General features: G+C 42.4%; 1 protein-coding gene across 1 annotated transcript in view; it reads right to left on the reverse strand.

Annotated features, from left to right (window-relative positions):
• Positions 1–24,190, reverse strand: part of LOC116326579 (potassium voltage-gated channel subfamily H member 1) — a 141,686-nt gene that overhangs the window by 36,879 nt on the left and 80,617 nt on the right. Inside the window, exon 10 of the mRNA XM_039614013.1 lies at positions 12,747–12,943. Coding sequence (XP_039469947.1) covers positions 12,747–12,943 — 197 coding nt within the window. The remainder of the gene's footprint in view (positions 1–12,746; positions 12,944–24,190) is intronic.

The following is a 24,190-nucleotide window of genomic DNA, read 5'->3' on the forward strand; positions in this document are numbered from 1 at the left end:
TTGTATTTTTGAGTGACAGCAGATTACTGCTTTTGGCGAGTGATTGAAACTCCACGTGCCACCATGACCACCCGTTTCCCTGAGCGTAAAAGCTTCGCAATTTAACATCACAAAGGTCTTTAGATTACACGCGCTTAAGATCAGGTCAATCTGATGAAATCCCTTGGAGGAGTTCGTCAAAGTATGAGGCCTGAAAGGAGGGGAAAATGTTGCCAAAATTACACATTAATTTTAAAATGGCTGACTTCCTGTTGGATTTGGGATATTGCTCCAAGAGACTTTTTGTACATCTTGATATCTCCTATAAGCTTACCAGGTTTCAGACTTATAGATAAAACACAGAGCAGGGGCTGTTGGTTTGAAATTTTGTAGGGGGGCGCTGCGGAGCCATTTTGCGCTATTCAAAGAAAATGATCTCATAAAAGGATAGCGCTCATCACATTGGAGGTGTGCGCCAAATTTCAGGACTTTTTAAACTTTCCAAGCCCCTCAAAATCCACTTCATTATTCATGGTGAACTGCGTGGCCAGCAGGGTGCGCCGTTCAGTTTAAAGTCACAATTTTCTCACTGAAGCATCATGAGGGACTGATGGTGATATTCACCGCTTTTGAGGTGGCCATGATGAACCTGTGAAAATCAGTATACCAAAATGAAAGACATGACATTTCCTGTTTCCAGTAGGTGGCGCTCTGCGTATTCCTAACAATGGGCATATCAATCTGATCAGGGCGGGTCTGGCATCATGTCTGTAAAGTCTGGTACTGATCAGACTGGATTTCATTGAGTTATACTAATTTGTTTCTTCATGGCGAGACATCAATGTTCGCCATGGTGCTGGGGTCACACCCTTCCGCGAAAACTCACAGTTTTCACTGTAACCCAAGACCAACTCCTTAAGGCTTTCCTGGAGAAATTTGAGGCTGCAGATGTCACCCATTACAATACTGTACACCAAAGCGTAAAACATGACATTTCCTGTTCCCACTAGGTGGCACTGTCCCTCATGTCAAATATGGCAGTTGAAATATGTTCAGGGGTGGAGCCTTATCATATGTGTGCTCTTTTGTCCGCGTCGGACCATGTATGAGGAATGAGAGGCAATAAGATTTTCATGGCGAGTCATCGAAATTCGCCGTGGCGCCACGGCCTCACCGTATCCCGAAAACTCAAAAGCTCCGCAATTTAACATGGCCCAGGTGTGTAGTTGACACTGACCAAATATGAAGCTTGTACGATGAAATTCCAATGAGGAGTTCGCAAAAGTTCGAGGCATGGAAATGGCAAAATTAGAGCCAAAATGTCACGTTCACTTCCAAATGGCGGACTTCCTGTTGGGTTTGCGTCAATGGTCCCACAGACTTTTTGTTCGTCTTGGCATGATACACATGTGTGCCAAATTTCATACATGTAGCTAAAACGATGTGTTTGTAGGGCTGCATTTAACAAGGCATAGGTGGCGCTACAGAGCCATTTCCCAGTGCTCATATGTAAAACCATTAAAATACAAAATTTTTCACCAGACCTGGCATGTGCAAAATTCCAAGAGTTTTCGAGCATGTTAAAGCCCTCAAAAGGCCCTTCTTTTGCCTGAATAATAATAATAATAATAATAATAATAATAATAAGAAGCGGAGCAGATACAATAGGGCCTTCGCACTCTCAGTGCTCGGGCCCTAATAATTAAAGCTGCAAGCAGCGATATGAGGGCCCTCGCACCCCGACGCGTCGAGCCAAGCCCAACACCTAAAACCAGCGCTTCCGATCTGATGTCACATTGATGGAATTCATGCATTTAACCACCAGCTAACATTTCATCTCATTCAACCATTATTATAGTCGTCCCACTAGGTGGCGCTCTAACCATTACTGACAAATGGCATAACAAACATTTCCAAGCTCGAGTCTCATCACGCCTGCGACCTTTGGGAGAGATTGGACATTGTGTTTTTGAGCGACAGCAGGTTACTGCTTTTGGCGAGTGATTGAAACTCCACGTGCCGCCATGACCACCCGTTTCCCTGAACGTAAAAGCTTCGCAATTTAACATCACAAAGGTCTTTAGATTCCACACACAGGAGATCGCGTAAATCTAATGAAATCCCTTGGAGGAGTTTGTCAAAGTATGAGGCCTGAAAAGAGGGAAAATGTCGCCAAATTTACACATTAATTTTAAAATGGCTGACTTCCTGTTGGATTTGGGATATTGCTCCAAGAGACTTTTTGTACATCTTGATATCTCCAATAAGCTTGCCAGGTTTCAAACTCATACATAAAACACAGAGCAGGGGCTGTTGTTTTGAAATTTTGTAGGGGCGCTGTGGAGCCATTTGCGCTCTTCAAGGAAAATGAACATATAAAAAGAAATCCCTCATCACATTAGAGGTGTGCGCCAAATTTCAAGACTTTTAAACTTTTCAAGCCCCTCAAAAGCCACTTCAACTTTCATGGTGAACTGCGTTGCCACCAGGGTGCGCCGTTCAGTTTATAGTCACAATTTTCTCACTGAAGCATCAAGATGGACTGATGGTGATATTCACCGCTTTTGAGGTGGCCCACGATGAACCTGTGAAAATCAGTACAAGAAAATGAAAGACATGACATTTCCTGGTGCCACTAGGTGGCGCTCTACGTATTCCTGACAATGGGCATATCAATCTGTTCAGGGCAGGTCTGACATCATCCTGTAAAATCTGGTACTGATCAGATTGGATTTCATTGAGTTACACTAATTTGTTTCTTCATGGCGAGACCTCAATGTTCGCCATGCTGCTGGGGTCACACCCTTCAGCGAAAACTCACAGTTTTCTCTGTAACCCAAGACCAACTCCTTAAGGCTTTCCTGGAGAAATTTGAGGCTGCAGATGTCACCCATTACAATACTGTACCCCAAAGTGTAAAACATGACATTTCCTGTTCCCACTAGGTGGCGCTGTCCCTGGTGTCAAATATGGCAGTTGAAATATGTTCAGGGGTGGAGCCTTATCATATGTGTCCACTTTGGTCAAGGTCGGACAATGTATGACAGAACGAGAGGCAATAAGATTTTCATGGCGAGTCATCGAAATTCGCCGTGGCGCCACGACCTCACAGTAACCGAAAACTCAAAGCTCCGCAATTTAACATGGCCCAGGTGTGTAGTTGACACTGACCAAATATGAAGCTTGTACGATGAAATTCCAATGAGGAGTTCGCAAAAGTTCGAGGCATGGAAATGGCAAAATTAGAGCCAAAATGTCACCTTCACTTCCAAATGGCGGACTTCCTGTTGGGTTTAGGACATGGCCATAATAGACTTTTATGTGCGTCTCGAACGTTAGATATGTGTTCGAGTTTTATACATGTAGGTCATACCCATCTCGGGGCTCGCGTTTCTCATTTTTCTAGGTGGCGCTACTGAGCCAATTGTCCCTGGACATGTCTCACGGACATTAAAATACGTAAATTTTCACCAGACCTGACGCGTCTGCAAAATTTCATGAGTTTTCGAGCATGTTTAGGCCCTCAAAAGGCCGATTCATTTGCCGAAATAATAATAATAATAATAATAATAATAATTAAAGCTGCAAGCAGCGTTATGAGGGCCCTCGCACCCGGCACGTCGGGCCCACGCCCAACACCTACAACCAGCACGTCCGATCTGATGTCACATTGATGGAATTCATGCCTAGAACCACCAGCTAACGATTCATCTCATTCAATCATTATTATAGTCGTCCCACTAGGTGGCGCTCTAACCATTACTGACAAATGGGATAACAAACATTTCCGACCTTGAGTCTCATCACGCTTGCGAACTTTGGGAGAGATTGGACATTGTGTTTTTGAGTGACAGCAGATTACTGCTTTTTGGCGAGGATTGAAACTCCACGTGCCGCCATGGCCACCCGTTTCCCTGAACGTAAAAGCTTCGCAATTTAACATCACAAAGGTCTTTAGATTCCACACACAGGAGATCGGGTTAATCTGATGAAATCCCTTAGAGGAGTTCGTCAAAGTATGAGGCCTGAAAAGAGGCAAAAAAGTGGCTAAAATTACACCTTAATTTTAAAATGGCTGACTTCCTGTTGAATTTGGGATATTGCTCCAAGAGACTTTTTTATACATCTTGATATCCTCCATAAGCTTACCAGGTTTCAGACTTATAAATAAAACACAGAGCAGGGGCTGATGTTTTGAAATTTTGTAGGGGGCGCTGTGGAGCCATTTTGCACTATTCAAGGAAAATGATCACATAACAACAAAGCCCTCATCACATTGGAGGTGTGCGCCAAATTCCAAGACTTTTTAAAATTTCCAAGCCCCTCAAAAGCCACTTCGTCTTTCATGGTGAACCGCGTTGCCACCAGGGTGCGCCGTTCAGTTTAAAGTCACAATTTTCGCACAGAAGCATCATGAAGGACTGATGGTGATACTCACCGCTTTTGAGGTGGCCACGATGAACCTGTGAAAATCAGTACAACAAAATGTAAGACATGACATTTCCTGGTGCCACTAGGTGGCGCTCTACGTATTCCTGACAATGGGCATATCAATCTGTTCAGGGCGGGTCTGACATCATCCCTGTAAAATCTGGTACTGATCACATTGGATTTCATTGAGTTACACTAATTTGTTTCTTCATGGCGAGACCTCAATGTTCGCCATGCTGCTGGGGTCACACCCTTCAGCGAAAACTCACAGTTTTCTCTGTAACCCAAGACCAACTCCTTAAGGCTTTCCTGGAGAAATTTGAGGCTGCAGATGTCACCCATTACAATACTGTACCCCAAAGTGTAAAACATGACATTTCCTGTTCCCACTAGGTGGCGCTGTCCCTGATGTCAAATATGGCAGTTGAAATATGTTCAGGGGTGGAGCCTTATCATATGTGTCCACTTTGGTCAAGGTCGGGCAATGTATGACAGAACGAGAGGCAATAAGATTTTCATGGCGAGTCATCGAAATTCGCCGTGGCGCCACGGCCTCACCGTATCCCGAAAACTCAAAAGCTCCGCAATTTAACATGGCCCAGGTATGTAGTTGACATTGACCAAATATGAAGCTTGTACGATGAAATTCCAATGAGGAGTTCGCAAAAGTTCGAGGCATGGAAATGGCAAAATTAGAGCCAAAATGTCACATTCACTTCCAAATGGCGGACTTCCTGTTGGGTTTAGGACATGGCCATAATAGACTTTTTTGTGCGTCTCCGAACGTTAGATATGTGTTCGAGTTTTATACATGTAGGTCATACCCATCTCGGGGCTCGCGTTTCTCATTTTTCTAGGTGGCGCTACTGAGCCAATTTTCCCTGGACATGTCTCACGGACATTAAAATACGTAAATTTTCACCAGACCTGACGCGTGTGCAAAATTTCATGAGTTTTTGAGCATGTTTAGGCCCTCAAAAAGCCGATTCATTTGCGAAATAATAATAATAATAATAATAATAATAATAATAATAATAATAATAATAATAATAATAATAAGAAACGGAGCAGATACAATAGGGCCTTCGCACTCTCAGTGCTCGGGCCCTAATAAGAAACAGAGCAGATACAATAGGGCCTTCGCACAGTCAGTGCTCGGGCCCTAATAATAATAATAATAATAAGAATAATAATAAGAAGAAACAGAGCAGATACAATAGGGCCTTCGCACTCGAAGTGCTCGGGCCCTAATAATAATAATAATAATAATAATAAACGGAGCAGATACAATAGGGCCTTCGCACTCGAAGTGCTCGGGCCCTAATAAACGGAGCAGATACAATAGGGCCTTCGCACTTTTGTGCTCGGGCCCTAATAATAAACGGAGCAGATACAATAGGGCCTTCGCACTTTTGTGCTCGGGCCCTAATAATAATAAACGGAGCAGATACAATAGGGCCTTCGCACTCTCAGTGCTCGGGCCCTAATAATAATAAGAAACGGAGCAGATACAATAGGGCCTTCGCACTCTCGGTGCTCAGGCCCTAATAATAATAATAATAACAATAATAAACAGAGCAGATACAATAGGGCCTTCGCACTCTCAGTGCTCGGGCCCTAATAATAATAATAATAATAATAATAATAATAATGAGAAGAAGAAGAAGAAGAAGAAGAAGAAGAAACGGAGCAGATACAATAGGGCCTTCGCACTCTCGGTGCTCGGGCCCTAATTAAAAAAGTAATAACCACTAAATAGTAATATCATGGTAGAAACAATGGTAATAATATTACGTAATATGAATAATACTAAGTAATATGAAATTTATGTAAAAGGAAAATAAGAGCCCAAATATTTAGGGTAATAATATGAAAATACAGCTAAAATAAAGTGGTAATAGTAGGGTAAAAAGGAAAAAACAAGAATGTAATAATGTGGTCATTTTAAAGCTATTAGCATTAAATTACCCATGGTAGATTCTGTGTAACAAGCAGGAAACAGAGCTGCAAAATGCAAAACTGCCTATTTCCACTTAATAACACATTAATAACCTATTAAAGCAAAATCTCAAAAAATGTGTTTAGTACTGGGCAATATCTCTGGTAGTATCTGTGTAATAAGCAGAAAACATATTAATAACCAGGTAATAATCTATTAAAACAAACTTAAAGAACTTCTAGGACTGCTTTCTCCTATTTGCGCAAAATCTCTAAAATCAGAAATATGCTGCCTCAGAGTGACGCTGAAAAACTAGTTCATGCATTTATTACTTCTAGGCTGGACTACTGTAATTGATTATTATCAGGCTTTCCTAAAAACTCCCTGAAAAGCCTTGAGTTAATCCAAAATGCTGCAGCAAGAGTACTGACAGCGAATAGAAAGAGAGAGCATATTTCTCCTGTATTGGCTTCCCTTCATTGGCTTCCTGTTAAATCCAGAGTTGAATTCAAAATCCTGCTCCTCACATACAAGGTCTTAAATAATCAGGCCCCATCTTATCTTAATAACCTTATAGTACCATTTCACCCCATTAGAGCACGTCGCTCTCACACTGCAGGCTTACTTGTTGTTCCTAGAGCATTTAAAAGTAGAATGGGAGGCAGAGCCTTCAGTTTTCAGGCCCCTCTTCTGTGGAACCAGCTTCCAGTTTGGAGACAGACACTATCTCTAGTTTTAAGATTAGGTTTAAAACTTTCCTTTTTGCTAAGGCATACAGTTAGGGCTGGATCAAGTGACTCTGAATCCTCCCTTCGTTATGCTGCAATGCTGTGTAGGGTACTGGGGGATTCCCATGATGCATTGCGTATTTCCTTTTCAGTCACCTTTCTCACTCAACATGTGTTAATAGACCTCTCTGCATTAAATCACACTTGTTATTAATCTCTGTCTCTCTTCCATAGCATGTCTTTATCCTGTCTTCCTTCTCTTACCCCAACCGGTTGTAGGGGTATTGTAGGGTCTACCTTACAACATAAAGCGCCTTGAGGCGACTGTTGTTATGAGTTGCCACTAATCAAGGATTGACAGAGGTGATTATAAATAAATATTAAGAGTGTTGACAGGAATATCTCTCAGCTGAACACGGAACACACACACACGCACACATATGCATGTACACTGACACAGACCTACACTAACCCCCCCACCCCCTCCAAACGCCTTCGAAGCTTATGTCTTCTATGTTGTGAGATGTGACGATTCATGTGCTATGTGTTGAGGTGGGTTTTTTTTTCTGTTCTCAAAATGATCTCTGTGTTGGAGCTCAGTCTGAGGGGAGTTCTTCGTTTTTTTCCTCGACTTTCCTCATGTTGTGCATTTTCTATTGTTCGGTTCTGGGTCGCTGCTCGTGCGGTCGACCGGCCAGTCAGCTGAGCAGTTTTGTGTTCTTCAATGTCATGCGGCTCTGTTGTATCTTTATTGCCCCTTGGGCATAAATGAAGTCTCTCTGACTGATATTACAGAGTAGAAAAGAGTGTCTGCAAAAGGATAACTATTGCAGTGTTTACAGTGTGTTAGATGGAGGGTTGTACAGGGAGATGGCCACAGGCAGGAATGATTTCCTGTGTCATACAGTGTTGCTTTTTGGTAGTCTCAGTCACCCACTGAACGTACTCCTGTTGGCTAGCCATCAAGTCATGGAGTAGGTGTCCAACATTATCTTTATCTTGGATAACATTCGCCTCTCCGACACCACCTTAAGGGATTCCAGCTTCATCCCCATAACATTACTGGCCTTACAGATCAGTTTGAGTCTGTTGGTGTCTGCGACCCTCAGCCTGCTCCCCCAGCGTGCAACAGCATAGAGAATAGCACTGGCCATAACAGACTCATAGAAAATCCTGAGCATTGTCCGACAGATGTTGAAGGACCTCTGCCGCCTCAGAAAATAGAGATGACTCTAAGTGACTCCTGTAAAGTGCAGTGGTGTTTTTAACCCAGTCCAGTTTATATATGCCCCAAACTATAATTTATTATCATTACGCTTTTGAAATGCTGAGTGATTGGATTTCCTGATTTATTTTTTTTTTAACTGTGTTTTTATTAGCTAGTGGAGGGCTGTGGGACATTTGAAAATGTGTGAAAAAAATGTATACACATTGCTGTTGATGTGACTCAGATTTTTAAAAGCATATGTTAGTAAATGTGAATTTGACACTCCTGTTATAGCTTATTTGAAACACTTTAACCGCAGAACACATTGACTCTGACCTTTTGAATTGCTCAGTTGATTCATGAAATTCTAACTAGGAACTAGGGTCCAAAATTAAGCTCCAGGAAACAAATTTTACCACTCAGAAAATCCCTGGAAGTTTAGGTCTTTTGTGGTTCTGTTGGACAATTCAATGTAAGCTAAAATGCAAGCTAAAGCTAAAGTTAACTAAACTAACAAAAGATGAGTAAAATGTGCCACTGGATTTGACCCTACAACCTAATGTACTCAAGGTTTAAATGGAAATGCTAACAAGTCCTAGACATGGATAAAAAGGAAGAGAGCAGTTTAACTTTTGATAATATTGATGCACAAACATTTATTTTTTTTTCAATAAGGTGGGAAATCTAGAACTGATTTTTAAGAACTTCTACCATTTTTCCCAGAAAAATGACCCCAAAAAAGAATTAAAAAAAGAAGCACCAGCTAGGGTGTTAAACTAACAGCCTTTCATCACAGCTTTGTTAGCTTTACTTACACAGTTGTTCCTGCTCTGTGGAGAAGGATAAGCTGTGAAAAAATCTGATGCATCTAGTGTTCTACCGAGTCACAATATTACTCTTATAAAAGTCTTTGAAGCAAGGAATATCTGTCTTTTATCAAACGAATATGTCCATATTACTTGAGCTCTTAATGCAAAGCAGGTTATAAACTTTGACTAGGATACAGCTGTGTAAAAATGAAAGTTTTCATAGGTTAAGTGGCAGGCAGGCACTTCTAATCAAATGCACTTAATTTCCGGATCATCTGCAAGTGGGATTACCTCTATAGAACCAGACGTTTAGGCAGTTTGCTGGTCTAGCGCAATTAGGTGTGTGTTAATACAATCATTACAGGAGAGGAAACACCAACAAATTCACCCTAAGGCAAGAATATGTTATAAAAGAAATTTCAAAAACCCAAGAGCTACATCTCAGACTTTACAGGCCTAGTACATTAGCATGCTAAATGTTAAATGTTAAAATTCACGGCAGTACAATTTAAAAAAGCTTGTTTGGAGGAGAGTGAATAAAGCCTCTGCTCTCCAAAAAGAACATGGTAGCATGGCTTACGTTTTTTTGTATCTGTACTGGAACAATGTCCTTTGAAGGTGTTTGGCCTAATGCACAGCGCCACATTTGGAGAAAACCAAACACAGCATATTAGCACAAACCCCTCATACCAAATTTCAAACACAGTAGTGGAAAGGTGGTGATTTGGGCTTTGCAGCAACAGGATTTTAGAGATTTTAGAGACATTGTTAGTATGTCCATCAACGCTCGGCCACGCTGGAATGCGCAACAATACAATGAATCTAAGAATTCCAGCAAATTTACATCAGAATGACTGAAAAAGAATCAAGGTAATACTGATTGCCCAGTGAAAACTCACACTTCATCCCGATTGAAAAGCAGTGAAATGAATGCCTGCAAAACAAGATGAACTGAAGCAATGCTGTAAGGCAGTGGTTCTCAAACTTTTCACAATAAGTACCACCTCATAAAATATATAGCTCTTCAAGTACCACCCTTATGACCAACAGTATAGGCCTATTTAAAACCATATAAAGTTAACACTAGACAATTTTATTTCTTATATGAATGTTATTTATTTAAACTGTCATAAACAGGGTGTAACAATTGATGATAATAAGAACTACACTGCATTAAAACATTCACAGCAGGTGGGATATCCAGTCCATAAGTGATGACATATGAACCCTGCTTCCAGGTCAAAACTGCTCTGAGTTTATTAAGGCTGTCGTGTTTTAATATGCTTTAATGCTTTGTATTTTGTTCTATTTAATCTGAACAAGCCTCTAAAAAGGCCAGTGATCACTGTCGGCCTCTCTTGGTTTTTATTACCACTATTCATTTTAAAGATCAGTTTTTAAAACCTTACTATGTAACTATAGCCCAGCCCATGCAGCAGTATATTAATGACTAACCTTGTATTGTGGATTGTGGATTATCTCAGTTGTTCTCCTGACAGAAGTGCTGTCCGTTTACAGCATCCTCCCATGCGTTTACATTTCTCCCTAACCATCGGGAACCCTCACATTAACTTTTATCATTGGAAAAAATTTAGCGTTCATCCTCCGGCTTTACTGTGTTTATAATATGCTAACCATAGCTGGGTAGCAAGCCACCAGATGGCACATCATTAAATACCAACTAGCCCAACATCAGTAACCCTACAAATGTCACTTCTGTGTGTACAGCGTCTCTTTATGACTGTCTCCACGTTGGTTGAGTGTGGAGTAATTGCATATGAGAGCATGAGGGTGGGAATGGATGTTTGTATCTGTGTGTGCCTGTATGTCTGTGTCTATATGTCAGGTTGGGTATCAGACGCCACCTCTCTGGGGACATCTCAGGCCCTCCAAGGTTTGAGGCCTATCTCCCCACCACTTCCCCTGCCGGTGGCGGACGCCCTCAGACATCGGTGCGTTGGTGGTTCTTTGTGTCCGGGGATGGGCACCCAGGTACACACCGGCTCACTCCTTGGCGGCTGCTTATTGGGGCCTGGAGCCTGGGGCTCGCTCGGGCCACTTCGGAGGTGGGGTGCCCTCGGCCTCTCGGCCTGGGGCTCGGTCACTTAGGCACAGCTGGCTGCCGGCGGAGCTCACGGGCACCCCCCCCGGCTTCTGCTCCGCAGCTGCTGAGTGACCCCTCATCTGGGACTCTCCTCAGCTCTTTCTGGGATAGTGGCACAGCTGCCCCTCTGTTGGTCCTCCTTGGTCTCTTGTGTTCTGGGGGCCTCTGGATGTCTGGAGTTTTGATCTCCTCCATACCTGCTTCATGCCCTGGAGGACGGGGCAGTGGCCCCCCACACCCTCTAGCAGATCATTACATGAAGGAACCTTTTAAAAAACAAGTGCGTCCATGCTCACAGGTGTACACACGGGTGATCACACACACAAACTACACCCTTTTTGGCTCCTACCTCAAAGCACACTGTGCACTGTCGATCCTATGAGCTGCACAATAATGTTTAATATTTAGTATTTACTGTCATATTCCCATATATCATTGTGATGTTGTTTATTCTATTACTCTCGTTTTCTTCTGCTTGTTTTCTTTTTTCTTTCTCAACAGGTGATCCAGGTGATCGATATATGTATTTTTTGTCTGCTTATTCTGTTGGTTTTTGTTTTTTGCCCTTTTCCCCCGTCCCTCTTCTCAGCTGTTTTTCTTTCCCTCTTTCTTTCTCCCCTTTCTTTCCCCCAGTCAAGTCTGTCCCGTATTCAGCAAGTGAAAATAAAATAAACAATAAAAGGTGAATCAAATGGACCATTACGGCAAGGCTGGGATGGTCAATTTGGTAAAGTAAATCCGTTGGGCATCTTTCTTCGCCTTTAGACAGTAATTCTGATGGCAAAAGAGCCAAACGGGACAGGCAAAAAAAACAAAACAAAATCACTTCTGTTTAGTTTTCTGTCTTCATTTATGTCGGAAGTGATAGCAGTGCTTTACGTTTTCATTTTTCAGAAATCTCTCATTCAGAACATGGTATTGTGGCGTGTTGGGAGCGGCTAGTTATCTCCCGTCATGCCTTGGGAACATGTTTTGATGAGGAAGATGAGGAAACTGTTATTTACATCTGTTATTGTTACGTGACTCTTAACTGTACCTGTTAATTTTACAGTGTAAATTTACTGGCAGTTGTTGTTTGATGGAAATAGATGTTTATACCATGAGTGAGTTCATGTGCTTTGTCATTAAGGCTCTGAAGCATCATGTAATGCAGTGAGTATCTCACAAAAGGAGTCCTCCCTTCTTCTTTTTGGGGTGGAATAGCTAGCTCAACCTCTACGTGGGCTTTTTATAGTAAAGACGCTTCACCCCACCACAGTATATTATTAATTTGGAAATTGTTTTGAGAGATTTCCTGTATACTTGTGGGAACTCAAGTACCGCAGTTTAAGAACCACTGCTGTAAAGAAGGCCTGAAATTCATCCAAAATGATGTGAGAGTTTTAATTTCACATAGTTATTGCTGCTTAAGGTGCTTTTACAATGTACTGAATGATGTGGTAAACTTAATTTTTCTTACGACTGCATAAAGTCCTGTGAAAAGGGGTTTTTGGCATGACTTAAAATAAATGCAATAGATACTAAATATACATCAGTAAAGCAAACTCACCCTCTTCCTCAGGTTGTAAGTAAGCACCAGGTTCCTGGCAAAGTGGTTTGCAAAGTTGGCGTAAAACTCCAGAACTTTTTGCAGCGCATCTCTTTTGATTATGTGGAGGTCACAGTAGGTCAATGCTCGGACATTAGCACAGGACTGAGCCAGTGTCATCTCCTTCCAGAACACGTCACCAAACACATCACCTTTACCTGCAAAACAAACACAGTTAGGTTTTTTTTTTTTTTTTTTTTAACACAATCCCTTCATTTCAGGGGCTCAAAGGTAATTGGACAAATTAAATAACTAAAAAAATAAAATGTTCAATTCTGATACTTGGTTGAAAACCCCTTGGTACCAATGAAAGCCTGAAGTCTTGGACATCACCAGATTTCCTCCTTTTTTGTGCTCTGCCAGACCTCTACTGCCGTGGCTTTCAGTTGCTGTTGGTTTGTCGGTCTTTCTTTCCAAATTTTAGTCCTGAAGTAAAATGAATGCACATTTGGGTAACGATCAGGTGACCGACTTGGCCTTTCAAGAATATTACACTTCTTTGCTTTAAGAAACTCCTGGGTAGCTGGGTTATGTTTTAGGTCACTGTCCATCTGTATGAAACGCCACCCAATCACTGTAACTGCATTTAGCTGGAATTGCTGTCCTGTGTCACATCATCAATAAACACAAGCGTCCCACTTCCACTGGTAGCTATGCATGCCCAAGCCTAACCCTGGCTCCACCTTGTTTTACAGATGATGTGGTATGCCTTAGATCATGAGCTGTTCTACGCTTTCTCCATACTTTTTTCATTCTGGTAGATGTGGATCTTGATTTCATCTTTCCAAAGAATGTTTTTCCACAACTGTGCTGGCTTTTTTGGAAGTTTTTTTTTTTTTTTTTTTAAATTATGAGTGGCTTGCGCTTTGCAGTGAACCCTCTGTTTTTACTTAGTTGGAGTCTTCTCTTTATGGTTGGTGGATATTGATATGCCTACCTCCTGGAGAGTGTTGTTCACTTGGTTGACTGTTATAAAGGGGTTTCTTGTCACCATGGAAATTATTCTGCAATCATGCACAACTGTTGTCTTCTGTGGACATTCAGGTCTTTTTGCATTCTCCAATGCTTGCTTTCTTTCTTTCTCAGGATGTACCAAAGTGTAGATTTTGCCACTCCCACTACTGTAGCAAATTCTCAATTTTTTTTTTTTTCGCAGCTTAAGGATGGTTTGTTTTACCTCCATGGATAGCTCCTTTGATCGCATATTGCCTGTTCACAGCAAAATCTTTCAAATGCAAGCACCATACTTCAGATCAAGTCCAGGGATTTTATCTGCTTTATTGACATAATAAAGGAATTGCCAACACATGCCCATGAAACAGTCTTTGAGTCAATTGTCAAAAATATAACTAGAATATATTTCACCAAACAGGTAAAAAAGCAAAACTTTTGTCAGTGTCCAAATATATATGGACCTAACTTTATACTGAGTCACCTCCTAGATGTTTTACCAGCAGATCTAATGACTCAACCCCACTATGTAACTTTAGGTGATCTATCTAGCTGATCAATCTGAATGTTATTAACATGATTCACATGTTCCACATTTTTGACAAAATCCATCCCAATAAACTGTTTCTGAATTTTGGAGCTCAAAGAGGATTATACAGAAAAGACACATGTATAGTTATAAAAAACATAAGTTAGAGAACAATGTTTAGAACACAGATAAAAAACAAAACACACATAAACTTAACATCGGTACCTGCTTATATAAATGCCTAAATCTGTGAGTCAACAGGAAGTTAATAATAATAACCAACGGCAATAACAACATGCCGCTTTCTAGCTTTCACAGTAAGACACACATTAAAACGACATAACACTGAAATACAGTCTTGGAAAACATTTTTAAGGAAATTGCCACTTAAAATTTAAATTTTCTTTGTAGCACAATTTAACCAAAATAAAAACACTACATGTAAATGTACACAAAAGAAATTTCCTTCATGAAACTAAATGAATTCTACCACAATTACTGATTTGATTTACAGCCAAAATGGCCTGTAATTTGAACTCAGTGGTTCTTCTTAAATAATAATGTATAAAATGTGCTTGATTTTCTGTAGCTTTTAACAGTTTGTGTTTACACTGGAGTGAATGATGAAATAACTACACCTTAATTACTTTAATACAGACAAGAGCGCTGGAATTCTTAGGTTGGATCTTTTTGGCCATAGGGCAGGGGTCTGCAACCTTTTACACCCAAAGAGCCACTTGGACCCGGTTTCCACGCAAAAGAAAACACTGGGAGCCGCAAATACTTTTTGACATCTAAAATGAAGATAACACTGTATATATTGTTTTTTATCTTTATGCTTTGTGTGAACAACTAAGGTGTGCTGCTTATGAAATCCATGAAGTGCTACAGAGAAAATTAAATTATATTTATGTAATCAACACATTTTGAACTCTTAAAGAAATATAACAAAAGGAAAGACACCAACCTGAACTAAAATGATCCATGTAGCAAACAAAAACTGCTGTGAGCCGCCACCCTTATATCGCCTTTGGGCTGTTGGAGCCTTGACCTGACTCTTAAAAAATAATTGGAAAAAAGCACTATGCTGCTGAAAAATGAAAAATAGATATTTGCAAAATTCTGCCTAAATATGTATTTTACCTGGTTAATGCGTGCGGCGGGGCATGGTTTGCAGCGCCGCTGCAGGGGAGGCGGACGCACCTGAGCGACACCCACAATCACGCCTCGCTGCCTTTACGTCTGCGCTGTCTGTGCTGTTGTGTTGTTGGTGGTGTATGTCGGGCTGTGAGCTGAAAAGCTACAGCCGGCTGTATGCGTACAGCAACCGTGTGTGAAAAGTGCTCAATAAAGAGATGCTCAAAAGCATGCTCATGGAAACATCGTTGGGTCTGCCGTGATTTGTTTACAATGGGACTTCTGCTCCTGAACCTCTGCGCACAGAGTCCACAAATCAGGACTATACGAAGTCAGTTTACGCAGGACTGTAAGCTGTCATCTGTCAGGCGTGAACGGTGTTTGTCTTTAACATAGTTCATGGTGGAGAACAGCTGCTGACATAATGTGGATCCGAAGATCCATAATTGGCCAACCTGGGGTTGAAAGTCTCGATAAATGCACGGCGTTTTGGTGGTACACGGCTTCCATGAGTGTGACTCTTATTTTGAGCGATGAAAAAATAATAGAATATAATTTTATTTTTATATTTCAATATCACAATAATCTTCCAATTTAGAACTACGAGTTAAAAAGAACTAACATAAATAAAATACACTTCAGCTAAATACTTCTAATTTATTTGCCCAAACCACGTGGAGCCGCAGTATAAGGACTAAGGAGCCGCATGCGACTCCGGAGCCGCAGGTTGCCGACCCCTGCCATAGGGTATATGCTACTTTATCCAAAGGGGTATGATTTCCGAAAACAATAATTTCAGTCTTGTTTTCATTTAGGGTTTAACTGTCATGTAGACAGTTAAACAGAGAATGGAGTGTGACAGAGGCATCCCATTTCATCAGGAAGTAAATTTGGATATCATTAGCATAACAGTGAGAGGGAATATTGTATTTCCTGAAAATCGATCCCAAAGGCAGCATGTGTAAAGACAACACAGCGGGACCCACAACAGACCCCTGTGGTACATCACAACTAACAGGGACAGAAGAAGAGCAGTACTCCCTAATTGCAACAGAAAGAGACCTCTCTGACAGATGTGATTTAAACTGTGATAAAACTGTACCTTTAAAACCCAACAACATGTTCGTGTCTTGATAAAAGACTGTTATGATCGACTGTGTCAAAGGCAGTGGGTTAGACTGGAACTCTTCACAAATCCCAGAAAGTTCTCACAAAGTGCAGAAAATGTCCACATGAACAGCATCACAGGGGTTAATTATTCAAATATTCAAAAGAACTCGGGTCTGGTGACTGTTGCTAGAAATTATGTTTGACAGAAAAGCTGATTTTATAGCTTTAACAGTCAAGTGATATATCGATGAGTATTGTATCAAAGGTCAGCTTAGGGTTATTGCTTTTGTTAATCGAGGGCTTTCCAGAAGTCAAATCTAGTATCCAGCCTGAATTGGTGTTCCTCATTTCAAAATGCTCGGTTACATTGAGTGCCGGTTTAGATCACTGGGATGAGCTCTCAGCCATATGGCCATATGACTGGGATCATACCTTTATGTGAAAGAAGGAAGGGGGGCAGACATTTCAAACACAGCATTTATAGTTGTATATACACAGGTACACAGAAATACAGGGGAGTTGGATTTAAATGAAAAGTCAGGAAAAAATAGAAAACCAAGCGAAAATGTTAAATGAGAAGCATCTGGCTGCATCTCAAACATATTGGAGAACTGCAAAGCTGAGTGCAGAATTTATAGCATTAGGAGCTGGCTAAAGTGATGCCGGTTTTTATTTTGAAAACTGAAAACTAACACTAACCTTGTTTCAGAGAACAAACATGGCTTACCCACAATTCCTTCATTGTCTTGTCCTGAAATAAAGGATAAACAAAGATCTGATCCAACTATCAGAGAAGTCATAGCACAGATTGTACTGGAAGAAACACCTCACCCCACCTCCAGCAAAGAGCTCCCCGATTTCCCATTTTTGCTGTGGGAGTTAAATCGCTTAGAACTACACAACGAGGTAAAATACAGGAAAAGGCAAGATGCAGGACCAAGTGACCTATCAATTGGTTCTCCCCGAAGAGCTCAGAGCCTTAGTGGTTCATAATTTGCACATGGACCAACTGGGTATTCCCAGAACCCTTGTTGGAACTAGGTTTTATTGGCCACTGCAGAAAGAGTCCTCTTGAAAAAGCAGCTGCTCTGTTAAACATTAAACTTCTCAACTATTAGAACTTGTCCATATGAACTTTCTCAATCTAGAACCAGACAGCAGTAACCCAAAGAACATCCTTGTAATGACAGACCATTTCACTAAATATGCAGTTACCATGCCTAGACCCAACCAGAAAGTTAAGACTGTTGTTTGGGGGATAACTTTATTGTCCACTGTGGTGCCACGCAGTGATCAAGGGCCTGATTTCAAATTCACACTCACAGTATACACAAAATCTCAGGTTAACTTTAGAGAAAAGTTACAATCTAGCTTCTCGAAATGTACCAAAAGCAGCAGATAAAAACAAGGCCCATTTGACGGAAGGGTAACAATTTAACATCTTGAACTTGACAACAGAGTCTTAGTGAGAAATGTACAGTTACATGGCAAACACAAATTGGCTGATAAGTGAGAAACTGAGATCCATGTTAAACCTGATGGAGACCTCCCTGTCACTATGTCACCCACACGTGACATAGTGATCTCCTGCTTCCCTATGGTTTTCAAGGTGTCAATCACTCATTTTTATATAAATAACCAATGTGAATAAAGGGTTTCCAAAATCAGGGTAAGTTATTGTTTCAATCATTAAGACAGCCCAGTAGGTTCTTTGTGTCCGGGGGTGGGCGCCCAGGTACCCACCGGCTCACTCCTTGGTGGCTGCTTATCGGGGCATGGAGCCTGGGGCTCGCTCGGGCCACTTCGGGGATGGGGTGCCCTTGGCCTCTCGGCCCGGGGCTCGGTCACTCAGGCACAGCTGGCTGCCGGCGGAGCTCACGGGCACGCCACTGCAGCCCCCGGCCGGCTGCTCGCGGCTGCTGAGTGACCCCTCATCTGGGACTCTCCTCAGCTCTTTCTGGGATAGCATGCTGCTGCCCCTCTGTTGGTCTTCCTTGGTCTCTTGTGTTCTGGGGCCTCTGGATGTCTGGAGTTTTGATCTCCTCCATACCTGCTTCATGCCCTGGAGGACGGGCAGTGGCCCCCACACCCTCTAGCAGATCATTACATGAAGGAACCTTTTAAAAACAAGCGTTCATGCTCACAGGTGTACACACGGGTGATCATACACACAAACTACACACCCTTTTTGGCTCCTACCTCAAAGCACACACTGCGCTGTCGATCTCACGTGCTGCACAATAATGTTTAATATTTAGTATTTACTGTCATATTCCCATATATCATTGTGATCTTGTTTATTACTCTCGTTTTCTTCTGCTTGCTTTCTTTTTCTTTCTCAACAGGTGATCCAGGTGATCGATATATGTATTTTTGTCTGCTTATTCTGTTGGTTTTGTTTTTGCCCTTTTTCCCCGTCCCTCTTCTCAGGTTTTTTTTTTTTTTTTTTTCCTTTCCTCTTTCTTTCTCCCCTTTCTTTCCACCAGTCAAGTCTGTCCCGTATTCAGCAAGTGAAAATAAAATAAACAATAAAGGTGAATCAAATGGACCATTACGGCAAGGCTGGGATGGTCCATTTGGTAAAGTAAATCCGTTGGGCATCTTTCTTCGCCTTTAGACAATAATTCTGATGGCAAAAGAACCAAACGGGACAGGTAAAAAAAAAAAAAAAAAAAAAAGACAGCCCAGTAGAAATAGAGAACCATATTTTATTCGATTTTGTTTTCCTTAATATTGTTATTATATTATAATATTATATAATATTATTATATAAAAATAATAATAACACATTTGGATTACAAGATAATTTATTAATTTATGTATTGTTTAAGTTGACAATTTCTTGGTTTAAATGGTTTTACTGGAATGAGGGAGGAGACTTCACCTGCCTCTTCCTAGCATTCATGGTCAGCCAGAGCAGGTAGAAAATGCAACGCACGCAACACCAGAGAAGTGAGAATTAAGTTCGCAAAAAGAAGGAGAGAAAAAACCAAGCATTTTGTATCTCTAAAAGTATTTATAAGTAAAACAAAAAATGTCTGAGGTGACAGGCAATCAGCTTAATAAAGTTGAACTACTTTCTGACCACCTTAGCTGGATTTTTCTTGGACACCTTTTGAAACTCCCCTCCTCGAATCGCTACCTTATCATGGTGGAGGGGTGTGTGTGTCCCAGGGATCCCAGGGGCTATGTTGTCTGGGGGCTTTTTGCCCCCTGGAAGGGTCTCCCATGGCAAATTGATCCTGGGTGGCGATTCAGAAGACCCCTATGAGAAGACCATCGAGGGAACAGTTCACCCTGCCCGGGATAGAGTTACCGGGGCCCCGCCCTGGAGCCAGGCCCGGGTAGGGTGCCCGAGGGTGAGTGTCTGGTGGTCGGGCCTTAGTCCATGGGGCCCAGCTGGACACAGCCCGAAAAAAGGACTTGGACAAAAAGGGAGATCTTCCTGAAGTGGGTTGGGTGCATTGTGAGCCGGACGGCGGCCAGGAACAGAGGTCCAGGCTGACCGATCCCAGGCAACTGGGGCACATGGAATGTCACCTCTCTGGTGGGGAAGGAGCCTGAGAGACCGGCTAGATATAGTTGGGCTTACGTCAATGCACAGCTTGGGCTCTGGAACCAGTCTCCTGGAGAGGGACTGGACTCTGTCTCAGTCTGGAGTTGCCCCTGGTGAGAGGCGGCGGGCTGGGGTGGGTATCCGGGTATCCCTTTGGATTGCTGCCTGTATATTGGGGTTTCTCCCAGTGGACGAGAAGGTTTTTTCCCTGTGCCTCTGGGTCGGGGAGTCCCTGGATGGGGTATTGGATGGTGCTATCCCTGGAGACTCTGCTGTCCTACTGGGAGACTTCAAATCTCACGTGGGCAACAACAGCGAGATCTGGAGGGGAATGATTGGGAGGAACGGCCTCCTGGATCTGAACCTGAGCGGTGTATTGTTTTTGGACTTTGGCAAACCACAGTTTTCCCATAGCAAACACCATGTTCGAACATAAGATTGTCCATAAGTGCACGTGGCACCACGACACTCTGGGCTGCAGGTCGATGATCGATTTTGTAATTGTATCACCAGACCTGCAGCCATATGTTCTGGCCACTTGGGTAAAGAGAGGGGCTGATCTGTCAAGTGATCATCACCTGGTGGTGAGTTGGATCAGGTGGCAGGGGAGGATGCTGGACAGACCTGGCACACCTAAACGTATAGTGAGGGTATGCTAGGAATGCCTAGCAGAGGCCCCAGTCTGCGAGATCTTCAATGCACACTTCTGGCAGAGCTTAAACAGCATTCCGAGGGAGACTGGGGACATTGAGTCCAAATAGACCATGTTCAGCACCTCCATTGCCGAAGCTGCTGCACTGACCTGCGGCCGCAAGGTAGTTGGTGCCTGTCATGGTGGTAACCCCCGTACCAAATGATGGACACCAGAGGTGAGGGGAGCAACCAAGCTGAAGAAGGAGTCCTGTCGGGCTTGGTTAGCCTGTGGGACACCGGAGGCAGCTGATAGGTACCGACAGGCAAAGTAAAACGCAGCGCGGGCAGTGGCTGAAGCAAAAACTCGGGTGTGGAAGGAGTTCAGAGAGGCCATGGAAAAAGACTTTTGGACTGACTCGAAGAGATTCTGGCAAACCGTCAGGCAACTCAGGAGGGGAAAGCGGTGCTCTACCTGTACTGTGCATAATGCCAGTGGAGCGCTGCCGACGTCAACTGAGAAAATTGTCAGGCGGTGGAAGGAATACCTCGAGGACCTCCTTAATCCCATTGGCACATCTTACGTGGAGGAAGCAGAGTCTGGGGATGAGGGGGTTCATCCGCCAATTTCTGGGAGTCAGGTCATTCGGTCCTTATACAACCGTTCCAAGAGCTTGGTCCGCATAGCCAGCAGTAAGTCGGACTCATTCCTGGTGGGTGATGGGCTCCGCCAGAATTTCTAGGCACAGCCAAGCGGCGGCAGGCTTTCACTTGGGTGGTCTCAGAATCTCATCTGTTTTTCGCGGATAATGTGGTTCTGCTGGCTTCGTCGAGTCGAATGACCTCCATCTCGCTTTGGAATGGTTCGCAGCCAAGTGTGAAGTGGTGGGAATGAGAATCAGCACATCCAAATCTGAGGCCATGGTCCTCAGCTGAAAAACGGTGGAGTGCCCACTTCGGCTAAGGGACGAGTTCTTGCCTCAATTGGAAGAGTTTAAGTATCTCGGGGTCTTGTTCATGAGTGACGGGAGAGGGAGCTGGAGATCGACAGATGGATTGGTGCTGGGGCTGCAGTGATGCGGACACTGTACCGGTCTGTTGTGGTGAGGAGAGAGCTGAGTGTGCAAGTGAAGCTCTCAATTTACCGGTCAATATACATTCCTACTCTCACCTATGGTCACGAGTTGTGGGTAGTGACCGAAGAACGAGACTGCAGATACAAGAGGCAGAAATGGCCTTCCTCCAAAGGGTGGCTGGCCTCTCCTTTGAGATAGGGTGAGAAGCCCAGCCATCTGGGAGGGGCTCAGAGTAGAGCCACTGCTCCTTCACATCGAAAGGAGCCAGTTGAGGTGGTTCGGGCATCTGACAAGGATGCCTCCTGGGCCCCTCCTGGGTGAGGTGTTCCGGGCATGTCCCATCGGGAGGAGCCCCGGGGCCAGACCCAGCACATGCTGGAGAGATTATATCTCTCGGCTGGCATGGGAACGCCTTGGTGTTCCCCCGGACAAGCTGGAGGAGGTGGCTGGGGAGAGGGAGGTCTGGGCTTCTCTACCTGGGCTGCTGCCTCCGCGACCCAGCCACGGATAAGCGGAAGAAGATGGTTGGATGGATGGAAGTTTTGAAACTCCCTGGAGTTGGAAGCTGGATTTCTTAATTGGCCTAGGAGGTGGCAAGCTGCCAAGAACCCACTCTTTCCATCTATCAGAGAAGAAAACCACCAATTCCTTCTACTCCATCAGCGAAATGCTCTAATATAGCAGAACTAACACAGCCCACATACTGTTATTGACTATTACTATTGGATGCACCCATTAAGAAACAACTGAATTGAGACTTGACTCTACAGCTTGGAGAACCAAACAGCGATGCAGTACTGACTAACCCCTTCTTAGTTGTCAGACTAAAGAACTATTGACTGCAATGAAACTTGTAATTAAACTCTAAAGTCCAATGTAAGACAAAGAACTTCTAGAAGTCTGTAATGAGATAATCTGTTAAGAGCTTCCAGGCTACTAATATTTTCCAGGAGGCACAGACCTGCTGCTATGCCTTAGGTCAACTGATAAACAAACATGTGAGACAAATTTTACTTTTGATACTTTAAAATCGAAAGAGGAGCAGATTCAACAAAAATTTATATTGCGTTAGATGACAAAACTCTTCAACAGGTGACTGAATTCAATGAGAAGGCCTATATAGCACAGCAAAAAGTCAAAGACAAGGAAGGAGAGGAAGTCTGATCTATTTGTTGCGCACCAGAAACATCTGCACACTATAGTGTCCAACATATCAAAAAAATAACAGAAAATTCAGATTTTTGGAACTGAGATGTTTATTAACTCTTATAACAAAATCCCCAAAACTTTTTTGCTCTATCATGTTATGTATATTTTTATTATATATTTATAATATATTTTTGTATCGCATTTGATACACTGGGCATTTTTGGCAACTTTTTGTTAACAACAATGTTAATTTTAGGCAAAAAAAATAGTTTTTCCATAACATATTGAAATTATGGCAAGTATTGATCATGTTGATGAGACAGAGGTCTCAGAAACCCATGTATCAAAATATGATACGAAGGGCATAATAGGGTTAAACTGCTAATAGAGGGATGGATATCAGACACACACAAAGAATGTAGACAAGTAGGTGAAAACTTTGTCTGACAGACAGCTCACTCAAGCAGAGGGAGGCATCCTTACAAAAACCTTGAAGTTTTCTGTCATGCTGAGAAAATTTCTGCTACTCAAAATCATCACAGCCACAGAATCAGAAATTGGAAACAACATTGCAGATGTTGTTGCAGAAGTGTGACAACTACAGATTGTTTTAGCCTGTCTCAGCAATGCAAAGCACCCAGCATCCAATATTACCATCAAGGAGAGCATCAAGGAGTGGAAGACACTTATGCACCACAGTAAAAGAACAAAACAACATCATTGCTTACTTATTTTTTTCTGAGCCATTCAGAGGTGGATTGGTGCATTTCTCGTCATATTCCTACTGCATAATCCAAGTGTGCTTGACCTTCAGGGCTCAAACTGATGGCTGGACACTCTCCGTCAGAATTTTCTGGTAGAGAGCAGAATTCATTTATATATGATGTCGTGTATAATGTTATATATGAATACCGGTCAATAGTTTTAGAAAACCCCAATTTTTCCAGTTTTTTATTGAAAATAATGCAGTTTAATGTCTCATTGCACTCTGAAATGACAGTATAGTACAAATAATAAATTGGAGTTAGAAAAGAAATCATGGAATCAATATATAGACCTAAACTTATTGTATTCTAAACTTTTGAGTGCCTTTTGATGGTGAGGGAAACTCACTCAGTACTCACAGATGCCTTTCTTTGCAAACTGGCAGTTCATCACTTACCTTTGTACCATTTCATGCTCTTCATTGGACTTTTGAATTGCAATGAGTAACTAGAAAAATTGGTGTGTTCTAAAACTTCTGAACAATAGTGTGTATATGTCTTGA

The sequence above is a fragment of the Oreochromis aureus genome, linkage group 6 (assembly GCF_013358895.1).
Source record: "Oreochromis aureus strain Israel breed Guangdong linkage group 6, ZZ_aureus, whole genome shotgun sequence".
In the NCBI taxonomy this organism is placed as follows: domain Eukaryota; kingdom Metazoa; phylum Chordata; class Actinopteri; order Cichliformes; family Cichlidae; genus Oreochromis; species Oreochromis aureus.